The 22,515-nt window shown below is 31.7% G+C and overlaps 1 protein-coding gene across 4 annotated transcripts in view; it reads right to left on the bottom strand.

Moving 5' to 3' along the window:
• Positions 1-22,515, bottom strand: part of LOC126737308 (poly(rC)-binding protein 3) — a 145,736-nt gene that overhangs the window by 40,956 nt on the left and 82,265 nt on the right. For 2 of the 4 annotated variants that reach the window (XM_050442162.1, XM_050442152.1), the window contains exons 3-8: positions 21,345-21,401; positions 19,738-19,854; positions 16,579-16,848; positions 11,647-11,982; positions 10,725-10,818; positions 5,616-5,886 (exon numbers count right to left, since the gene is read on the bottom strand). In XM_050442162.1, coding sequence (XP_050298119.1) covers positions 5,616-5,886; positions 10,725-10,818; positions 11,647-11,982; positions 16,579-16,848; positions 19,738-19,854; positions 21,345-21,401 — 1,145 coding nt within the window. The remainder of the gene's footprint in view (positions 1-5,615; positions 5,887-10,724; positions 10,819-11,646; positions 11,983-16,578; positions 16,849-19,737; positions 19,855-21,344; positions 21,402-22,515) is intronic. The other 2 variants (XM_050442179.1, XM_050442172.1) reach the window with 1 other exon arrangement.

Below are 22,515 nucleotides of genomic sequence, written 5' to 3'. Positions count from 1 at the left end.
TGCATTAGCAGTCCAGGTATATTTTTAAGTTCGTGGCCATAACTAATAAAAATTTTTCTAAAAATAGTATGTATTCAAATAAATTACACTGCCGTGACGTACAATAACTTAATTAAAAGATTAAAAGAACTAATTGGGAGAATGTAAGATAATATATTATGGCATCAGCAGCATGAAATCATCAAAGCAACATAGGCGTATCGGAATATACCAGTCCCGAAGTGGCACAGGAAAGTTGTGAAGAGTTTAAGTTACTCCACTTACAAATAAAAATCATAGAATATATTTTGACTTCTATAATTCTTCTCCTCTGTAAAGCTTGCTTATCATTTCAAAATTGATAAGCAACCAAAAAGGGAATTTGACTGGTACAGAAGCGATAGTGGATTGGCTGCTCTGAAATGGCGCGATAAGAGATCCGTGCATATATTGTCTAATTATCATGAGCCCACAAATGTTACAGAAGTAAAAAGAAAAAAAAGAATGACCCTTCAGTTCAAATTCCTTGTCCTTTAGTACTTAGTGACTATAATAGAAACATGAATTTCGTTGATAAATTTGACCAAATGAGCTCATATTATGGGCCTGATCGAAAAAGCCACAAGTAGTGGCATCGAATTTTTTTTCTCATTTTGGGTACACCAACAAAGGGGTCCGTTAAAGTTAAAGGGACGTCTAAAAAACGATTTTTTTTTTTTAATTTTTACATAGAATGTTGAGTTTGAACATTTTATTGAACATTTTATGCGCACATGGGACTGTGTGGTTGGCGCACATGTGGAGTTGGCATTGCAAAAAGGGATTGGAACCTTGGGTTGGCGCTAAATAGTGGGTTGGGTAGTCGTTTGAGCCCTACTTAGGGAATGGGATAATAGTTAGAAAATGGGAATTACACGCGGGAGCCCCGCGTGTTTGTGCCCATAATTCCTATGCCTTATTCCTATTCGTAATGCCTATAATGAATTTAAAAATATTTATTGTTTTGACTATAAGTTAATGTACATTAAACCTCATCGTTATTATTTACTTATTAATAATTAAAAATCTTAATTTTTTTTTTTCAAAATGTATATTTATTATATATAAAATTACATAAAATATCAAATAATTTAAATAAATAATACCTATTTTTTAACACCTGATAAATGTGTTTTGTTCATGTAATGTAAAATCGAACTAGGTATATTATGCCTTTATTATCTAAAATTGAGTCCACAGCCAACCCATCCAACTAAAAACTCCACTCCCATATTCGTCAATAAGGTTATTGTTTTATATTTCGTGTATGTAAATTACAAAATATGTAATTATAGGGGTACAAAGCGATAAAGGATCCTATAAATTTACAAGTTTAGCACCCAAAAAGTTCCAAAATTGCCCCAATATATATATTTTTCAATTATAGCAAAATCAAGAGCTAAAAAACCTTGTGCAAGCCGCCAATAGTTACGTATTTAACGTATGTAGAAAAACCTTCATAATTTCCAAAATTTTGTATTTTTTCCAATCATCCTCACTTTTTTATCAATATTTTGACCACACTCAACATTCTATGTAAAAATTAAAAAAAAAAACGGTTTTTAGACGTCCCTTTAACTTTACCGGACCCCAATAAAGAATACATTTATACTATATGAGCTATTCCATAAAGAAAATGCCAAAATTTCTTTCAAGGATTTTCGACGACAAGTATCAGAAGTCTTAGTTGCCAAAACATTGGTACAAAGGTTAGATAAAAAAGCCAAGTCGGCGGAATTATTATCAGTGGCCATTAGTTCTCATAAGCCTACAGGATCAACCCCCATAAGAAGAGCAGAAAGTGCACACTAGCCAATGAGAACTACTCCTAGAAGATGCGCTTTAGTTCAAAAAAAAAAAAAAAATTCTTACCAACTGGCAGTATAGTGTGTGCCAAGTGCCTTTGTGCTTAGGAAAAACAAAATCCTGTTTTCAATCTTATAATAGGAGAAGTTAATTTCTAGTACATTTAAGAATGTATCGTAAAATAGACTTTATTTAAAAAAAAATTATTCTTAAGTTGGTTAGAGCATGGTGGTGCAAAAAATAAGCCACCTAAACTAAGTTCTTTTGCAATATATATATTTTGTTTTTTTATATAAATATGCATCCAAATTTATTTAATTAAAAGAAATAAATCACTTTTTTCTCTCGTACTGTTAGGGTTTTTTTAAGCGAAATTCCCGTACCTCAAAGAGTTAAGAACTTATTTCTTTTATGTTTTGTTGTTTGGTACCTTACAAACTGTAGTTTATCCGATGAAGACAATCTATGTATAGTTTGTCCTTTATTTTTTATTATTTTTTTCACAATGTGATCTTTTATTTATTTCAACTCATTAACGAAGGACAAAAAATAAATTAAAAATTGACAAAATTCGATTAGAAAGTCTGCTACTCATTTACTGCAAAAACTTTTTCAGGATTTATTTTAGTCGAGATATTTAATTAAAGGGGGATCTGCAGGGTTTATTAAGAATTTTTTTTGCAATGAATATACAGGGTGTTACTAAACTCGGTGCAAATATTTTAAGAGCGTATTGTTGGAGTCAAAATTGTTGTCGACAAAAACCAGATTTCCATAAGATCCGAGCGGAGTCTTTTAAGGGTGAAGCAAAATTTTTGAATCTATGTGTATTTATAAAGTAAGCAGGCATTACTCTTTCGTATTTCATATGGTATTTTACACAATTGATTATTTATATCTACTGAACACAAAAGTTTGGAAACATTTATTAACAAAATATAATATGTATTTACTCCACTCCACATGAACATATTCTTTATTAATCAGTAGTTTTAACAACAGTTACGTCGTTATAAAGTTGTGTTCTGACAATCTTTTTAAATATTTCGAAATGTATAAAATAAAACTATTACCCAATGATTTAGAGACTAAAATAATTGAAGCATATCGTAATTGTACAAATATGATTGATAAAGCCAATAATTTCAATATGTACCGTCTCCAAAATAAAAAAATATAGTCAAAACTAGCCGATCATGAAAAACTTTAGTATAGTATACTGATCGCTTAATAAAGCATATTTCCACAGATAACTCGAGAAAATGGCCAAGGCAAACCGTAATGAACTTATTCATGATCATCAGTTAACTATTGACGTTTCACAACACTTGAAATTCGCACTTTTCTTGGAGCATTGAAAAATGGAATAAAGTGGTATTTACACAAGAAGCAATTTTTGATAACAACATGATTAAGTTACAGTTGCCAAAGGTAAAACATGGAGGTGGCAGATTTGTGGTATGAGCATGTTTTTCCAGGTCCAGACCAGGTCAAATTGTTCACATAGATAAGATAAGGGATCAACATTTATTTAGATACCTTAAGACGTAATATGCTCAGTAAAATATGCCTCTAATACGACAGTTCCAGAAACACAACGACCCCAAAACATACTGCACAGTTGGTAAAACATCGGTTTCAAGAAAATAATGTGAAAACCTCCAGGATAATAATTATCGGGTTATACAATATAAAAAATTAAGAAGATTTATTTAATGCAATTAAATTGCAATGAGGTATACTTTCTGTAGAAAACTGTACCAAATTAGTGGAATATATCGTCGGCAAATTCACAAGTGATTTTTGGCTTATATCGTTATTCGATAGAAGTGGGAACACCGAACGATCTCTCAAAGTGGCGAATCTTTATTCTGTCCCCTTGATAAGTTAATCGATATTTAAGTTTAGGCGTATGTAACAAAATAACATTTCTTTAACTGTAAAAGTCTCGTTTTTTCCCTAGGTATGCAAAATAATCCCACCCCTACAATCCCCAGTTAAAACTTGACGTTAATATTCGAAGTAATGTAAAAAATACAATGATTTGAATAATCCCATAAACTTTAGACGCCATTTTCTGAAAACATAAGAAACTGATATTCGCCACTTCGTGAATTTGCCGACGATATGCAACATAGATGTAGAGCTGTATTAAAAGCAAAAGGTTAGCTACTAAATACTCAAATTTTGTATATTTTTGAATTTTTTGTTTCTTGTTTGCAAACTTATGTGGTAACAATTTTTCAGAACTTCTAAGTAATATGTTACATGGAATAATTTAATCTTTTGTGTTATTTTTTTTTTGTTATCTAAGATTTTTATTTTTTCGTATGCTATTGCATTGAAGATTATTTTATATTTTGTTAGTTTTCTTAGAAGTTTCCGAACTTTTGTGGAGCACTGCATATAAAGTTCAAAATTCTATCGGAAAAAATCAGCTAATTTTGATATTAACAGTACTGTTTTTGTAAATTCGCTTTTTTAACTTAAATAGGGAAACATCAAATCATATGAGGTACTAATAAATTTAAACTTATATTTTTGGATATTTAGTTTTAAGATTATGGCTTTACATGCTATTAAAGAAAAGTTACTTCAAGTAATGGACTGTTTGGGTAAAAGTCTTGTAAGTTAACATAAAACGTATGTATTACAAAGAAAAGTCTCAAGATAATATAAATATTAAAATTATTGTTAAGGAACAAATTATATATTGGCACAATATTTCTCTTAGTCTCTTGTAAGGCTATGTTAGGGCACAAGTCGTTGGAAATATGTATAGAGGATTTGAATCGTTATGCATTTCAATACTTAACAAAATCGCAAAAATGTATTGTCAATCAAAAAAATACTAATAAGGTTATATTTTCAAGCTATACACTTAATGCCACTATAAAATTGTAGGTGTTTAATTAAGGCCAAATTAGAAGTTTTCAAGATTCTATGTGGTCCTACATATTATGTTATGATTTACGCACCAAATTACCAACCTAATATTTCAAAGAGTATTTTTCTCCCAAAAAAAAAAATGAAATAGTTTCTATTGATAATTGAATATTTATTTGGCCGAAAAAGTAAAGTAAAAAAGGTACATTAAAGGACTGAACTATGATGGGTCTTTATGATGAGCTGACTAATGGGTAGACGGATAAGGAATCTTTATAATGTTATCAATTAAATTAAAATTTAAACACATTACTAAAACTTAACATAATAATTCTGAGACATGAAATGTTATGACTAGCAGTATTAACATTTTTTTTAACCTTCTCTGACTTGAGCATAAATATAACTTATTAATTACCGACAGTCATTTAAAGATGTTAATATTATTATCAATTCGATAATTTCTAGGATCAATTTAAAAGAAAATATATATGAATTTGTTGTTGCTAGTATATATTCGTTTATTAGAAAAAATTTGAAAACGATGCATGTTTTAAGCAAACTATGTATGGCATGAAAGGGTAAGGAACTCAAAACAAAAAATCATTCATCAACTCACAGGCTTAATGGTAACAAAATGGAAAAAAGGGAATCTTTCAGTTAATTATGTTGTTTTAAAATTTCTAATATTCCTTAGTAACAAATCACTTTACGTTAAAATAGCATGTATATGCTGCAACGCGATTCACATGTACCGGTACCTAACATGTCTTGTCGTAAAAGTTTTACAATAAAATTAGAAAAAAAGCTAAATATTTATCTGGCCGCCCGCGTCGTACACCGACAATACAAACCAAATATCGCAACATTCCCAATGACGAACAAACCGCTAAATATACACTTACCTCATATTAATAAGATATTGCGCCAAAGCGACGGCCTCCGAAGCTCCAGAAATCGTGATTGTTCTGTCCGAACTTCCAGTCTCACGATCATCGCAATTGGATATGCGAATCATCGCTCCCGAAATTTGACGAATTTCGGCGATTTTGGTGCCACCTTTACCAATTATGCATCCGATCAATTCATTGGGTACGGTCATTTCTGTGGTTTGTTGGTTCGAGTTCTGCTGGTTGCGTGTGGTGCGGAGTTGGGAGCCTGCCAACGCAGCAAGAGCTAAAAGAGTCAGTTGTTGTACGATTTTATATGCTTGCATATCTAGTGTATCAATTGAATATTACCTATTCTTGTTACAAAAAATAATCTGTTAGGGATACTAGTTTTTGAGAGCGTTATTTGTAGGTAAAATAATCAACCCTTTAAGATCTATTTTATTTAATTCAATGTTCATCAAACCCTAATACTTTATATATATTGAAAGAAATATTCTTGTTTTTGTGCATAGATGACCGACTTTTACCCCAAAATTAAGAATTAAATAAAAATCAGTTATTAAACCACAGTAGGATACTCCCTACTAATAATACTCCGTGGCATTTTTGCACTCATTTACTTAACCCCTCTTTTTCTAACTTAAAATAAAATATTTATCTATTTACATTTTTAGTATACCGAATGTAATCTTTTAACATATATAATATAATATATTCAGCAGATATTACATTCATACATTATAACATGATAAAATAACAACTACTTAACTGCTAAAAATACCCAATACACAATGGTATTTGAAAAATACTGTGTGTGCATTTCCTGTCTATCCAAATTAATTAATTAAAATAAAAACAATTTTTAAGAAAATAATGTATAAACAAAAGTGTTCCCAAAATTAAATTAGGAGAAAGAAAGGGAAAAAACAGGAAAAAGAAACAGTACTATGTGTATCATACTAACCAAGTGACGTTATCATCTAATATCCAGTCGTTGGATTCTAAGTTAAATTTTGTTATAGAGTTTATTTCTTGTTTCTAGTTGAGTTCTACGGGAAGTTGATTATAGATTTTTGCTGAGGTATATGTTAAAGTTTTTTGACATTTAGTTTATGCGGTCTTTGGGATAGTTACATTCTTATTTAAAGCTTGTCTAGTGTTCTGATTGTGTGATATGTAATGCTAGTAGCGCGGATTTTTACACAGAAGCCTAACCACTGCTTTCAAGCAAGTTTGATTTACTTATAGCAACAATCTAGCTTCTCTAAATAAAATATCCGAGGAATATAATTCTGGTTTGTTAAACATTACCTTCAGAACATATTTTGGGTAATCATAAAAAGTTTCAGTATGGTCTTACTTGTTCATCATTATCTTAATTGACGAAATTTCCGAACTCGAGTGGAAATATACTTAACATGGTGGTGCCACTTTAGATTTTCATCCAAAATAACACCTAAATATTTAACCTTGGTCTGCCTTTTTATTTTCTCGGTGCAAGAACATTCAGTTATGCCACAGTCGTTTTCATGTAATGTTATCTCTTTTAATGTGCTAGATGTTCTTGAATCTACAGAAAAGCTTTGGCTTTTCTGAGTTTAGTGTTAAATAATTTAAAACAAAAAATAATTTTTTTAAATAATTTTCCCTCTGGCACACCATATTCTACCAACCTAGGCAAACTGACACATCCATTTATTTTGGTCTTTTATGTTCTTTAGTTAATGTAACTTTTAAACAGTTTTGTTGTAAGGGATCCCCTCGAATCCCAATATTTTCCAGTTTTTTTTAACAGAACATCATGTGTCACAGTGTCTAAGGCTTTGCTGAGGTCCAAAAAAGGTGCCGTGCACCTCTTCACAGTCAAAATACTTTCCTATCTGTTTTGTAGTACAATTGACGGCATTTTCTGTACTTTTATTTTGTTTAAATCCAAATTGAAATTGTGACAAAAAATTGAAGTTTCATGCATTTCTCTATGACTGAACATAACATAATAGTATGCCATTTTTACCTAATTCTAATAATAATATATTGATTTATTGTTGCTGCCAATATATAAATTTCTTAATAATAGCACTAAATACTTTTGAAATCTCACTGTTAAAGCTCTAAAAATTATGAATTATTCATGTTCAGTAACAGGTCCATTCGTTGAGGCGCTGAAGCTTTAAATCAGTGCAAGGTTCACGGATTAACATTCGAATCCTTTTTGTGCGATGATTAAATGGCCATTGGTTCTACAAATCAAGTAGAAACCCAAAAATATAGCGTCATCTCCCTTTACTGTGTTGATATACAAATCTATATTATTATACGTTGTAATGTAAGGTATACGGAGGCCCTTGATTCGACACATACATTATAAGAGTGACAGGTGACATTTGATAAACAATAAACTTTATTACATGCTTACTATTTAACCTCTAACAGATATGCAAAAAAAAATATAAACAAAACGAATTTCAGATAAAAAATAGTTATAGCACCGATATAATGTGTGCATAGGTAATCCCTTTTATGAATATTATACACATCTCATATAGATAAATATAAGATTTGATCATCAGGCCTTTTATTTCGACCTAAATGCAAAAACCCTCATGATATAAAATTTGATTTATCCTCTTTAAAAGCACTTTTTGGAGTACAGGGTACGGCAGTGTACGGCAGGGTACGGTAGTGGAATGTGACATGAATGGATGGAGGATTTCTTTTTATGACTGATGTGTTTGTTAATGTATGCAGTTTAGTAGCTATAGAGACATGGCCGGTAAATCAACGTGGTGTCCTGGAGTTTCTTGGGGAAAATAATTTCCAGAATCTTGCCTGGCCAGACCATTCTCCTTATTTACTACTTAACCAGACTTAACGGCTCCAGATTGTTTCTTATGTGCGTACTTAAAGTCTAAAGTGTATTTAAACAAGCAGACTAGATGAGCTAAAGAACATCATAACTGAGGAAATAAGAAGTGGTTGATGGAAAACTTCGAGGCGCCGTTATAAAACACTTTCGAGAAAATATAGAAAAATGAATGAAAGTTTAACATCTAAAAGCTGTAATCTTCAAAAAATAATAAACTATTGAAAACTGCGTTCAATGAGAATTTTTTTTCAGATTTTTACTTATTTTTACAACAAAATTTCTAATTACTGTCACATTCCACTGCCGTACTCTGTATTAATTAATAATAAACAGCGAATAAGAAATCAATTATAAGGGTGTCCCATAAGTTAGTGGACATAGAGGAACAGCATATTCTTTGGTTGAAAATATTATGATGTAACAGAATTTCTCTAGTCCGAAAATTGATAATAACCGAGATACAGGATATTTTAAGTATTAATTTTATTTTCATTATTTCTTAATATTTTATACAAAAAGAAAAATATCAGCACGAAATGTCGTAATAGAAGGTTTTTGGTGTCGAGAAACTTGAGTTCAATGTTAATTTATGTGTAAATCCTAGAGGGCACTCTCGGCGACACTCCGACTGAATAAAAACATGTGCAACTTTTTTGTGCCTTAATGTATTTGGATTTTTCATAGAACTATTAAGATTTCCATCAATATTACTCAAAAAAGATATTGTCGAATCGCTCAGTTTTTAAGATAATTGAATTTTGAATGCTTACATCTTTTATTTTGGGTAATTAATGAATAGTATGGAAATAAGGTGCCCAGCATAGTCATATCTTTTGTAAAGGCATAATATCTTAATTTAATTGTTAAATAAGTGTTGAATACAACAATTTACAACTACAAAATAATTATTTTTTATACTATTATGATTACATAAAAGAATATGGAACAAAAACAAAACGGTGATTAAACAGCAATTGAAATTTAATTTTTATTATGTTGAAAAAAATGCCCAAAATGGTCTTCGTTAACTTAAATACACCGTAGTTAGCCGTTTATTGAAAAAGTGACATTAAAAATATTCTGCTGTAATCTGGATGTTTCCAGTAGCTCTTCCCAAATATTGATTGTGTCTTGAGAAACAACTGATTTCATGTATCCTGATTAGAATATTATTGATCTGGAAAAGTGAGCAGGAACACCATCCTGCATGAAAATTATGCGTCTCCGTAAATGCAATGGTATATATTCCATAAGCTCGATCAGCTTATTTGGTAGAAAATCTAAATATAATTCGCCGTTTAAACTCGATGGTAACTCTATTGGTCCCAGACATTAATTACCGCTAATAGGACACTAAATATTTATTTTGAATTCATGCTGGTAGTGACCTTTCGTTTGCAAAGACTTTGTTTTAATGGTGCACTTTTTCTCTTATGGAATATTTGAGAAATCGTTGATTTACTAACCGGCGATATTTGGAAACTTATACACATTTCGCCGGCACACTGTTTGTGCGTTAAAATAAAAACCCCACATTAATGTGTTTCTATTAAAGCCTACTAACACAATGTTGCAAAATTTACGTGTATTTAAAAGTCACGGTTTCGATAATGCAGGAAATGGCGCTTTCTCATTATTATTATTTTTTTTTTATTTGGGTTAGTTTCGATTAGCACTCATTGGCTCTGTATGTCTATTTGAATAATTTACTACTCCATAAATGAAAAACTGAATTTCCAAAAAATGTAAATTGTAAATAACATACATTTTTTATTTAGATCGCATTAAAAATTGATGATTCAGTTATCTAGAAAACGGTCGCTCTGAGCCACTCGACAAAAGTAAACCATTTTAAAGCCTAATCTTTATTGAAAGCATGATAATAAATTCATGTACACTGAGGCTCAAAAAAGTTGTACATGTTTTTGTCACCTCGGCGTGTCGTTGACAGCGCCCTCTAGAATATACACAAAAATAACCATTGAATCGAATCGAACCTCTCGCCCCCAAAAACCCGTATTCCTTTTTGAAGAACTTATAACACTCTTTATTTTGGTTATTATCGTTGGTTTTCGGACTAAAAAGCCACTAAGTTATATGGCACCCTATATATTTAAAAACGTGTTGGCGTTTTTTTTTAAATTTTTATCTTAAGGCGTCAATTTGTAAAAAAAAATTGTTTTTTAAAAAATAGGTACTACTTTATTAATTGTTAAAAATGATTTTATCCTCGAGACTAAATACATTTGCCATACCTGCGGGGTTCAGTCCTCCAGTATTCGCTGGCGCCAAACCACCTAATCCAAGAGCGGCTAATCCAGCAAGTGGATTTTTTGTTAATGTTGCCACCTGTAACAACGACATGCTAACAATACAACTCAGTTATTGTTATATCTAAAACTTGATACCAATTATTTCTACACACAAGCCACACCCCACCGTAGAGTTTATTCATTATACAATATCCTAAAAATTAGTTTATATAATATATGTGATAACAAAAAAGGTGGCAAATGAACAGGGAGTATATTTATCGGCATTCCTAGGGTATGGATACAGTCTTCTAACGAATCTACAAACAACAATATCTGAAAAACTAAAAATAGGGTGAAATTATCAAATAGACAGTTTTATAGTTAATAAAATCAATTTTTGGCATTTCTACCTTTTTCCCTGAATGTCGGACACAAATGAAAATTTAGGCTCCAGAATATGCAACTTTCTTTACCTGAGACTTTATTCGGGTTTCTACTTCTAGTAGTATTATTAATTTAGGTAGCATTGGTGCCTTTATGAACTGCCCTTTTATTAGTTAATAGTTACGCTAATCGAATCTCTTAAAAAACAACAAAACTTAAATTATATAAGGTATAAGACCAATGTCAGTCATAACGGAATCTGCATAACACTAGGGTTGAAGCGAGATAAGCTCCTAGGTTCAGAACTAGTTAATACGGTAACATGGATAGCATTCCTGCATAACATGTGACCTAGGTTATAATATACAATAGGAGTTACTACCGCTAGAGGGGCAAGGGGCACTAGAACACAGTCAAGTCAAGTAGGAGATGTTTGAAGGAAGAAAAACCATTTCACATTTAGCAGCAAGAAAAGAGGGACGATAATATATATATAAGTATAACCACCACGAAACGTTCACCATTACGATAAACTTACGTCTGGGAAAAGATGGTGGGGCGGCAGGGCGGCTGCTTGCGTAGGCAGTGGCGTGGTGCCACTCTTGAAGTCGTAGAGGGCGGCCGGGGGTGGCTGCGGCGCGACTGCGTGCAACGTTGGCGGCCCGCCCAGCAACGGATGATGGGGGTGTGGGTGGGGGTGGTGTGGGGCAGAGTGGGCCGTAAGGAGAGGAGAAATGAGAGGGGTACTTACGTCAGCGTGTGCGGGTACAGCGTAATTGCCCTGAATGGTGTACGCCTGGCCGCCGGCTAGGATCACGGGACCGCCGACTTGAGGTTTGGGGCGGTAAGGGATGGTGGCTCCTTTAGGGGGGGACTGAAATACATAAAAAATCATTCAATATATATATAAAGGTCTTAGTAAATAGAGAAGGTTGTAATATGGAACCTCTTCTTTATTTTAAAACAGTCAGTAACACCTACACTATCGCTTATGCCGATACAGGGTGGTGCGTCGCCGAGCGGAACATAGGAAATTGCATGTACATTTTAAGGGGGTCAATTATAATAATTATAATAATAATAATAAATATTTTTTATTTGCAAACTCAACATAACTACATAAAAAAAGAGAAAGAAATACACATTTATTATTTTATGCAAATAAAAGACGGACAAATTCAGAATTCTGCCAAGGCAGATTCTGGTCTTTACCATTGTGGCCAAAACTTAAAAAAACTAACTAGAAAAAAAAAATGTAGAAACGCTTGTAACAGACTAAGTTTAATTATACACACCTACCCAAAAAATTTAGAACATTAACATTAACATAGTACCTCTCACAAAAAAAAAGAAAAACACGCACATTAGTTACCCACACTAAACACAAATTTTCAGTCTCCACCCATACCCAAACTAACAATATTGACCCTTCAATATTTTACGCAGACAGCTGCTGACTCATCAGACGCACCATCATTCCCCTGCGAAAAGTCTGAACAGACACCAAACCCAACTCAAAATTTATGCCCAAAGCGTTCATCTGATATGCAAAATTATAGGAAAAGGACCTTTTAAATAATTGAGTCTTATGTCTTGGAATATGAATTGTGTTTCTTCTTAAGCCCAAATGGTGAACATCATTTCTAAAAGTAATCTTAAAGTATAGGTACGGTGGACTGCGGTATTTAAAAATTTTATAAAAAAAAGTAAATGAATGAGCAACCCTACGATAACATTAACAACGATGCATATTTAACCACCCCAGCTCGGAAAGTCTATGGGAAACGCGATTATGTCTGCGTATGCCAAAAATTAAGCGAATACATGAGTTCTGAAGCTTTTGCAATCGGCACCTGTCATTATAGTCTAGGCACCAACCGTAAACAACATCGCAATAATTGCATTGTGACAGCACTAAAGAGTCACACAACATTTTTTTAATATCTTCACTTAGATAATGCCTATGCAAGTAAATTAATTTTAAAGCAAAATACCCTTTTTTTAGAACATTAGAAACGTGTTGATGAAATCGCAAATCACTATCCACTATTAAGCCCAAACTTTTGCAATTATCTACAACAGGAATATTAGCATCACCCATCTTAATATTAATAGTGTTGCTGTTTAAAATATGGTTAATTTTTTGCTTATTACCAATAAACATTACAGACGACTTAGAAGGATTTAATTTTAGAAAATGCTTTGAAGAAATATCACATATGGCTTGTAAGTCTTGATTAATTTTTGCTTCCGCATTTTTAGCATCTTCTGGCAAAAAAGAGTAATACAACTGAGCATCGTCGGCATAAAAATGGTAAAGGCAGTTTAAAAAAAAAAATAAATAAAATCTAAAACTATAAATAATAAAAAATAAGGGTCCTAAAATACCACCCTGAGGCACACCATTATCAACTTCCAAGGGTTCAGATACATTTTCCTCTACCTTGACTCGCTGCACCCTACCGCTTAAATAAGAATTAATGAAATTAATAGGTTTATCAGAAAAACCTATATAGTGAAATATAGACTTTAAAATTTCGTGATTAACAAAATAAAAGGCTTTCGTATAGTCCAATAGAACAAGGGCAGAAATCATACCATCATCCCTAGATCTTATGATGTCATCAATAACATCCGCCATTGCTGAAGCACAACTGAAGTTCTTTCTAAACCCAGACTGTTTAGGGGGCAAAATATCATTAAGATTCTTTCAAGAATTTTTGAAAATGTAGGCAGAATACTAATGGATCTAAACTGATTAAAATTTGTTGGATTATTTACCTTTGGCAATGGCATCACAAAGGCCTCTTGCCATTTGGGAAAATAGCTGCTTTCAATGCATTTATTAATTATATGCAATATAAAAGGTATTATAAAAGGGCAGCACATATGAATTAATGTTATATTAAGATTGTCGATACCAAATGCTTTGGATTTAATGCTAAATAAAATAGAACATATATCATTATAACTCACTGTACGAAATAAAAATAAATTTGAAACGGGCAGGGAATTATTTTTATAAAAATTAATTATTTCCTGACTATTATCGCTGCTAGGTACCTTACTGCTGTCAACAAAATAATTGTTGAAATTATCGGGATTCTTAAAAGAATCTGTATTTGCTTATAGGTAATATTTTTCTTAATTCACTCCATTTTCCCCATATGTACAGTTCCTAAATTTATTTCTATAAAAAGCTTTTTTTTCTGCTCTAACGGCTGTGGTGGTATAGTTCCTAAGTTGCTTGTAATACTCCCACTTTGCAGGCAATTTACTTGTTTTGAAATCTTTTAGCGCTTTATCTCTTAGTTTTTGAAGAAGTTTTATATTGTCTGTCAACCAAGGAGAGTTTCTCTTTTTTCGCACTGTAAATGTTTTAACAGGAGCATGGGTATCAAACAATTTTATTAGGTTGGTATTTAAAAATTTTACGTTGTCGTCAATATATTGATAATCATATATAAGATGAAATGGAATGGCCTCTAGATCGGCCTGGAAGTTATTTAAGTTTTTTAGGGGTCTATAGGTCACGACCTTAGGAAGCACTTCCGACACCATACCACTAAATTAAAAGAAAATGCCAAAGTGATCGGAAAACGTAGAGTTAATAATGCCACTCTCTAAAATATTTAGCTGATTAGTAAAAATAAGGTCGATAATAGAGCTGGTACCATTAAAAATACGAGTCGGCTCAGCTATAACCTGCTTTAGATTAAAAGTCTCACACAAAGATAATAATTGGCGTGCATGGTTGTCATAAGCTTTTGAAACATCAATATTAAAGTCCCCGAGGCAGGTTATATGGTTAAAACTTGAAAACATATCAATTAGTGTTTCCTCTAATGTTAAGAAAAAACTTTGAATATTAGAATTTGGAGGTCTATAAATTATTCCAAAAATATGCGGTTCACCATCAATATTAATTTTTAACCAAAGGCTTTCTAAAAATTCATACATTTCAGACAAAAGAATTTCATAAGTTATTCTGCTCTGAACAAAGGCAAAACAAACAATACCGCCACCTCTATAATTTTGTCGATCATTTCTTATTAGTTGGTAATTAGGGATGCGTACAGCATCGCTATCAATATCGCGAGTCAGCCATGACTCAGTAATTGCAATAAGGTTAAAATCCCCTGAACAGTATTCCGCAGAAAAATCATCAAAATGAGCCAACAGCGACCTACAGTTTATATGTGAAACCTTTACCAAGGACATGAATTAATGTATATATTAGAACCTGTGTAAATAAGTAAAAACAAAAATAAAAGAAAAAAAAATTAAATAGTGCGTTTGAGGAGATGTTATGGAGAAAAAAAACTATATGTAACAAAGATTATAAAAAAAAGAGTTAAAAGAAAAAAAAGGTAACTAAGAAATTGAGGAAGTTAGTTTGTCGCAAAGTTATTCAAGAACAAGAGGTTTGAGCAACCAAATAATTACGAAAGTACCTGTCATTTTATTCACATGTATTAGTCCTTATCACGCCTATTTTTTAGCCCCACTAAATCACGTTCAGAACTCACACGATTATTGGCTTCCCTGTACATTTTATAGAAAAATGTAAGATAACTTTTTGAAGAGACCAATCTGGCAAACCCTTGTGCAAAGTTTCAAAAAGTTTTGATAAGCGAATCTTAAATTATTCAATTAAATGTAAATGCAAAATTAGCAAATTTTCGGTTCATTTTTGAGCCATAGACCCATGTCTATGACAGTTTCGCAAAAAACTGCATATTGTGGCATATATGACAAACAATTTTTTTGGCAAAAAAATACCAAAATATAAGGAAATACTTACAGGATCACTTTCTTGAAGGCCTCACCTTTATGTGGATATTTTTTTAAATGAAAATATTCAATAGAAACTCCGATGATTGAAGATCATATTTCATTATTCTTAGAAGCACCTGACAAATACAACGGCCATTTCCAAAATTTCATAAAACTTCAACTTGCTGTATTGAGATGGCGTCACATGACCGGTTATATGAAATTTGTGTTATATATGAACATATCATGCTTTTTGATAAATACTTTGGATTAAGGTTTGATTTATAAGGGTGAGGCTTAGGGACAGTAATTGCGCCATATATGACCCACTATGCAGTAAGGGGTTAACAACTGTTAGTATTTTACTACGTATTAAATGTGTATATTGTGAATGTTGTGTTGAACGTCGGTAAGTGTTTCTTTTTCAATTTTTATATTTTGGGAAAAAAATAGGTTTTCCATAATAGGTCTGATTATACCTTTTAGGCGAAACGTGTCACCATAAGTACCGCATTTAAGAGGTTAACTGATACTTAGATTTAGAGTTTTTATTTATTATTTTAAACTGGATCTTTTTATGGCATGTTTTAATAACATATTATTTATACAACACAATGTGGTGACTATAGAGGGCTCTATCGGATAAGAACCAAGATGAATCGATAATGTAATATGGTTTTTACCTATAGCTTACCTCTAACATAACCGTACAAATGTGATGAATACATTCAGTAATAGCGTTTGCAGTTCCCGATATGGTAACTGCCCTTTCCGTAGAATTGGGTAACATTTCACTGGCTACTTGTATAGAGGCACCAGTAACTTCTCTGATCTCCTTGATCTTGGATCCTCCCTTCCCGATTAGTGAGCCGCATTGACTAGCAGGAACGATCAATCGTAAAGTAATTGGAGGTTTTGGCACACCGCTGCTACTATTTGAGTTGTCCTGGAACTGCGAACACCACTGCGTGCAAAACAAAACCAGGTGTTAAAACATTTAATCATCAATATACTTAAATACAAATTTTGACACATTATGATACAAGACAATTTCTTGCCGTAATTGAAACTAAAAATGAGACTAACAATATGTATTACCCCTAATATTTAAAAGTCATGATTGGCTCGATCGGGCCGTTACTGGTACTTTTTTTGGAAAGGTAATTTATGTTATTGGACAGTTTACAACATAATTAATGATTTTTTCGACTGACCGTGTTATACTTTACCTGGTTACCTATATACTTGTTAACTAACGTAAGCATTATAAGGACTTATCCAATTTAAAAATTGTATAGAAATACCTTGAAACTGTTACTCTATAATTAAATTTTAGCACAATACACAGTTTAGCAGGTGCTTAACATTGCGTGCATACATAAATTGTCCATATTTTTTGTAATGTTCAAGGCAAACGCTATTGACAAAATCTGGATGCAATCGATATAATAATGATAAATAAAATGATAACTATATTGACGTGGAATATTAATGACGTTTAAAATATTGTTATTACGGGTATAATCAAATTAATCAGATATTCCTTTAAACTACATAAGCATACTGTGCTAAAACTAGAACTAATGATACCAAATATGTCTTAATGAGTTTATTTTAAAAATTCGTATCATACGAACAATTATTAAATTAGGACGAGTATTTTCTTAAATTATTAAACAAAAGAAACATACTAGCCCTAAGAAATAAGTTTCAGAAGCAAAAAAAACTTTTTTTTCTAGGTGAGAATATGATGATAGCCATTATTCATATAGCAGGTGAGTTAAATGGAAAAAAATATTTATATGCTTCACATAAGACTCGCTAACGATACATATACGCTGGTGGCCAAAAGTAGATTGACAAATTCCATTTTTATGGATATATTTTATCTGAAGCAAAGGAAAAACCAGTTGAGCTTATTAGTAATGTAAACAACATAATTTGAAGAAACAAATTCCATAGATTTTTATTGCTTGCACTTGTTCCCAATATTTTTTTTATCAAATTCCAATAATTTTGTTTGACTGGTAGGTGGCCAAAATTGGATTGACAAACAACATATTTATTCAGTCTCTGAGTTTTATGCATTGGTTTCTGTTGATTTGACTTTCCTTACTATTAATTTTGAAAAATATTCACCATGCCACGTGGTATAACTTTATCGATCGATATAAAAATGCGAATAATCGACGATTACCTGAAAGGGGTTAAACAGGATATTGCTCGAAAATTTTCTGTTTTGAAGTCAAATAATAAAAAATTTTAATCTCCGTCGAAGTGTTGTTCCTCTAAAAAAAACTGGCCGACCAAAGAAGACCACTAGTCGTGTTGACAAATTAATTTTGAAAAAAGCAAAAATTGACCCATTCGCAACTTCAAAAGAAATCAAGCTGCATTTGGAAGAAGAAGGTGTGGGTTCAGTCAGTTGTCGTACCATTAGAAGGAGACTTTAATATAGTGATTTAAAAACAAGACGCCCTGCAAAGAAACCACTGCTAAGTTTAAAAAACGTACGGGCGCGATTGAGCTTTGCTAGATAACATACTCACTGGACAGTCTCCGAATGGAAAAAGGTTATTTTTAATGATGAATCAAAGTTCAATTTGTCTAATTCGGATGGCAAAAGATATGTTAGGCGTCCTGTGAACCAAATGTATGATCCCAAATATACGGTGTCCACAGTCAAGCATGGAGGTGGTTCCGTAATGGTGTGGGGGTGTTTTTCGGGCTATGGGATGGGTTCACTACACTTGATAGAAGGCACGATGGATCGTTTCATGTATAAAGACATACTGCAGGATGTTATGGTACCTTACGCTGATGAAGTTATGCCACTCAACCACTACTTTCAACATGATAACGATCCGAAACACGCATCCAAGGTCGTTAAGCAATGGTTGACCCAAGAAAAAATTAATGTTATCAAATGGCCGTCACAGTCACCGGACCTAAATCCGATCGAGAACATTTGGGATTACATTGATCGTCACATCCGATGTAAAAATTTCAAAAATTAACAAGAACTTTTTGAAGCTTTGAAGGCATGCTGGATATCCATTGACACGTCCTATATTGACAATTTAATTAGGTCAATGTCCAAAAGGTTGGTGGAAGTGAGAAGAAATAGAGGCTATGCAACGCATTATTGAATAAAACCCTTTAAATTTTCTATACTTATTTTTATTTTAGTAAGCTTTGAATTTGTCAATTTAATTTTGGCCACTTGAAAATTGTTTAGTTTTTTAATTTTTTTTAAATAAAATTGGGTATTATGAATAAATAGTTTAAATATAATTAAACATTACAAATAGGCTTCGTTGTTTTTTAATCAGGTACTGTCCCACCTAATTTATCATTTCCTAAACCGTGATATAAACAAATTTGAAAAATAAGTAGTTGCCAATCTACTTTTGGCCACCAGTGTATGTACATATAAATGTGAACGTCAGTCCGTAGTTTTAAAGTGTAAAGGACATCAAAATTTGGTTATTAGGATTTATTATTGGATATACTCATATTTTTATTACAAAAGAGTAATTTTTGAAAAAAAAATAGTTTTTTTATGGGTCTACTCCAAGACGTAGGGGGATGTTTTTATACACTCCCTATGAATTTTGATATTTTCATTAAAAATGCAGGTATAATTTGAATTTAATTAAAAGGTGTAAAATGAATACTAGTAAACTGGTTATATTAGTGAAAAGATTTTTTTTACCATTGTTTTTTTTCTGTTTTTAAACATAAATAAATTAGAACGGCCTTTTCAAAAATTAATGCAAGGTCTTTCCTGGAAAGGCTGTATATTTAAAATGGTTTCGAACTATATATATTTATACACATTAAAATAACTCACCTCCTCGAACTTTTTACAAATCAAAGTGAAAGCTTTGAATATAGAGTTGGTCGATCCTGTTACTGTGACAATCCTTTCTGGACAGGAACCATCTGATATATTTATTTTGGCCCCAGACTAAAAAACAATACAAATTTATAATTATTTAAATAAAATTACCATCTGAAAGCAAGTACATAGAACATATTTATCATGTTGTCCAAACTATGCTTGTATTCAACTTGCTTATAAAAAATATATATAAAATCTGCGTATATTACACCGAAAGCTCATAACTACTGCTCTTAATGCTCCTAATGCAATTGCCCTTAAATGTTTAACATAATTTGCGTATTCAGTCATTAATAGTACTATGATAAAATTTATTTTGTAATTTGAGTATGTAGTGTGGAACATGCTTACGAACACAAATAGGTCCCTTCTTTTTCGGTAGTTTAAAATGGCAAATATACAACCAAAGAGAATCTTGTACATCTCTCTTTGTTTTCGAAAGCTCAACCCTTATTTTTAGAAACCATATTCGAATCCAAGAAACTAACCAACGACATGTGAGGCGACTGGTCTCCAGATAACCTTTGCCAAAGCCCAGAATAACATTGGTAAACAGATCATTGATATATGAGGGATGTAAATTGTATAATCATAATACACATTGCTCTGAGAACTGTTTAATGCCCTAAGATAATCCCTATGACATAGTGATAGATAATGTGTAATATTTTCTCATGTTTTTATAGTGTATCTATATGTAATAATATTTATATTTAATAATATTTAGCTTAGTCTGTTGTATTTATATTTTTTTAGCTTTGTTTCCGATCAGCTGTCAATGAAAATATGTAGGTTTTTTGGACTAATAAAGCAATTTTGACTTTGACTATGCAGTCCTATAAAGAGCATGTTAGAGTGTAAATAACATTCCCTTATTATCTTTTAATCTTTGCGCATAGAACGATTATTGAACACTCAATATATAATGTTGCGAAAAACAAAGATGAGCAGAAAAAACATACAATGAGGTATTGATTCGCAAGATTTATTCTGTGGTATTCTCTCTAAAGTAGCACTTATACCAACTTCGCAAAAGTCAAGCATGTACTACATTTCTCTTAAAATTCGTAGGATCTACTAAAAGAAGTAGGTACACTTTTAGTAAATACTACTTGATATAGTAAGTTTCGGAAAAACAAAAAGTATCTCCTTTAAAATGTAGCTTTTTCTCAGATTTGAAGTACATACTTCATAAAAAATGCTAATACTTGTAGTATTAGAAGGTACTTCATTTTTATTCATACCACTCTTATTAACCCATTATTAAAGCCACTAATTAATCTACATCTAACTGAAGTAACGCATTCAATTGCACTCTTTAACAATATGTTCTGATTATTTTTTTTCTCTTTAAACGTATATGCTCGTTCACACCCTATGATTTTATGCTGAAGCATTTCAGCGTAAAATCACAACGGGAAAACACTAATTTGAGAAAGACTTAAAAAGTAAAGTAAACTTTTACAACATACTAGTAAACCCACTCACTTTATCCAGTCGAATAATTTTTCATATACTAGACTAAAGAATAAAAAATATTTTAATATCCCACTTACTTCTTCTCTGAATCGTTTAACAATTTCTCCTTTTTTTCCAATGATACTTCCTACTTCCTGAAAAACAAAAAAAAAAATTTAGAGCAATTGCTAAGCTAACATTTTCTAAATTATAATGCCTGACGCATTTTTTCTTAACTAGGGCATTTAAAGGCATCTACGTGAACCAAAAAGTGATATCCAAATTTTAAAACATTTTAATGATTTTTTTTTGTTTCTTTTATAATAATGGATTTCTGAATAATTGTTTAGTTTTGCTTTTAATAGAGTTTTATCAATCACCTCCTCACCTTGATATATCAAATAATATCATAAGTTGACGTACAAAGAAATAGTCAGCAAAAATGTGTAGTAATAATGGATATTATTTAATCTGTCTCAAACATAGACTATACTCTATTTCAGAAATGTATAGAGTAATAAACTGGGGTATTCCGTTCTGTTTGGCTAAATTTCGTGGTCGTTCATAAGCGTAGGTACTTATAATATTTATTAATTTAATCCTTTTGTATAGGTACCTCTTAACGCTTTGTAGCCTGAAAAAATGGGGACAGGTAATATATACAGAATATAAATACTTTTAAATCATATTTTAAACGTTAGTATTCACTGCTACGCTGTAGTGTAATCAGAATATTATATGCAAAAAGTTCTAGTATAGTAATGTCAGTTATAGTATGTCAAATGACTCCCCTATAATGTGTTACTATATTTTAAAGGGCATGAAAATCCAAGCATGCAGCCTAACAATGTCAAAAAAAAAGTTAAAAGACCTATTGGGACGAAAAATCTAATTCTAACAAAATCTTCATCTCCAGTTTACAAAAATATAAACTTTGTAGTACAGAACCAGTAGAAATATTTGTCAACTTAACAATCTTTGGCATAGGTAAATCCATTTCAAACTGTGCCACTACCTCGATTTAGCATTATTTATCTACAACTGTTTCCTAGGTATGTTTTTTATTGCAAACAAAATCTTGTTTCTTTAAATTTTTTATTTCTTTCTGCCTACCATTTAATCCTCTGATTATTCTGCGATCTTTAGCTCCATAGAGAAAAATTATTTTTATTCTTTCGACACTTTTAAACATCCTAAAAATTTCAGTCTTTTTTCGTACCTATTTGGTACCGCAAGAAATATAAGTCAAATATGAATTTTGTGAAAGAT

This window comes from Anthonomus grandis, chromosome 1, assembly GCF_022605725.1.
Source record: "Anthonomus grandis grandis chromosome 1, icAntGran1.3, whole genome shotgun sequence".
Taxonomy (NCBI): Eukaryota; Metazoa; Arthropoda; class Insecta; order Coleoptera; family Curculionidae; genus Anthonomus; species Anthonomus grandis.
Note: the sequence above shows the minus strand (reverse complement) of the source record. Positions and strands in the feature narration are given on the sequence as shown.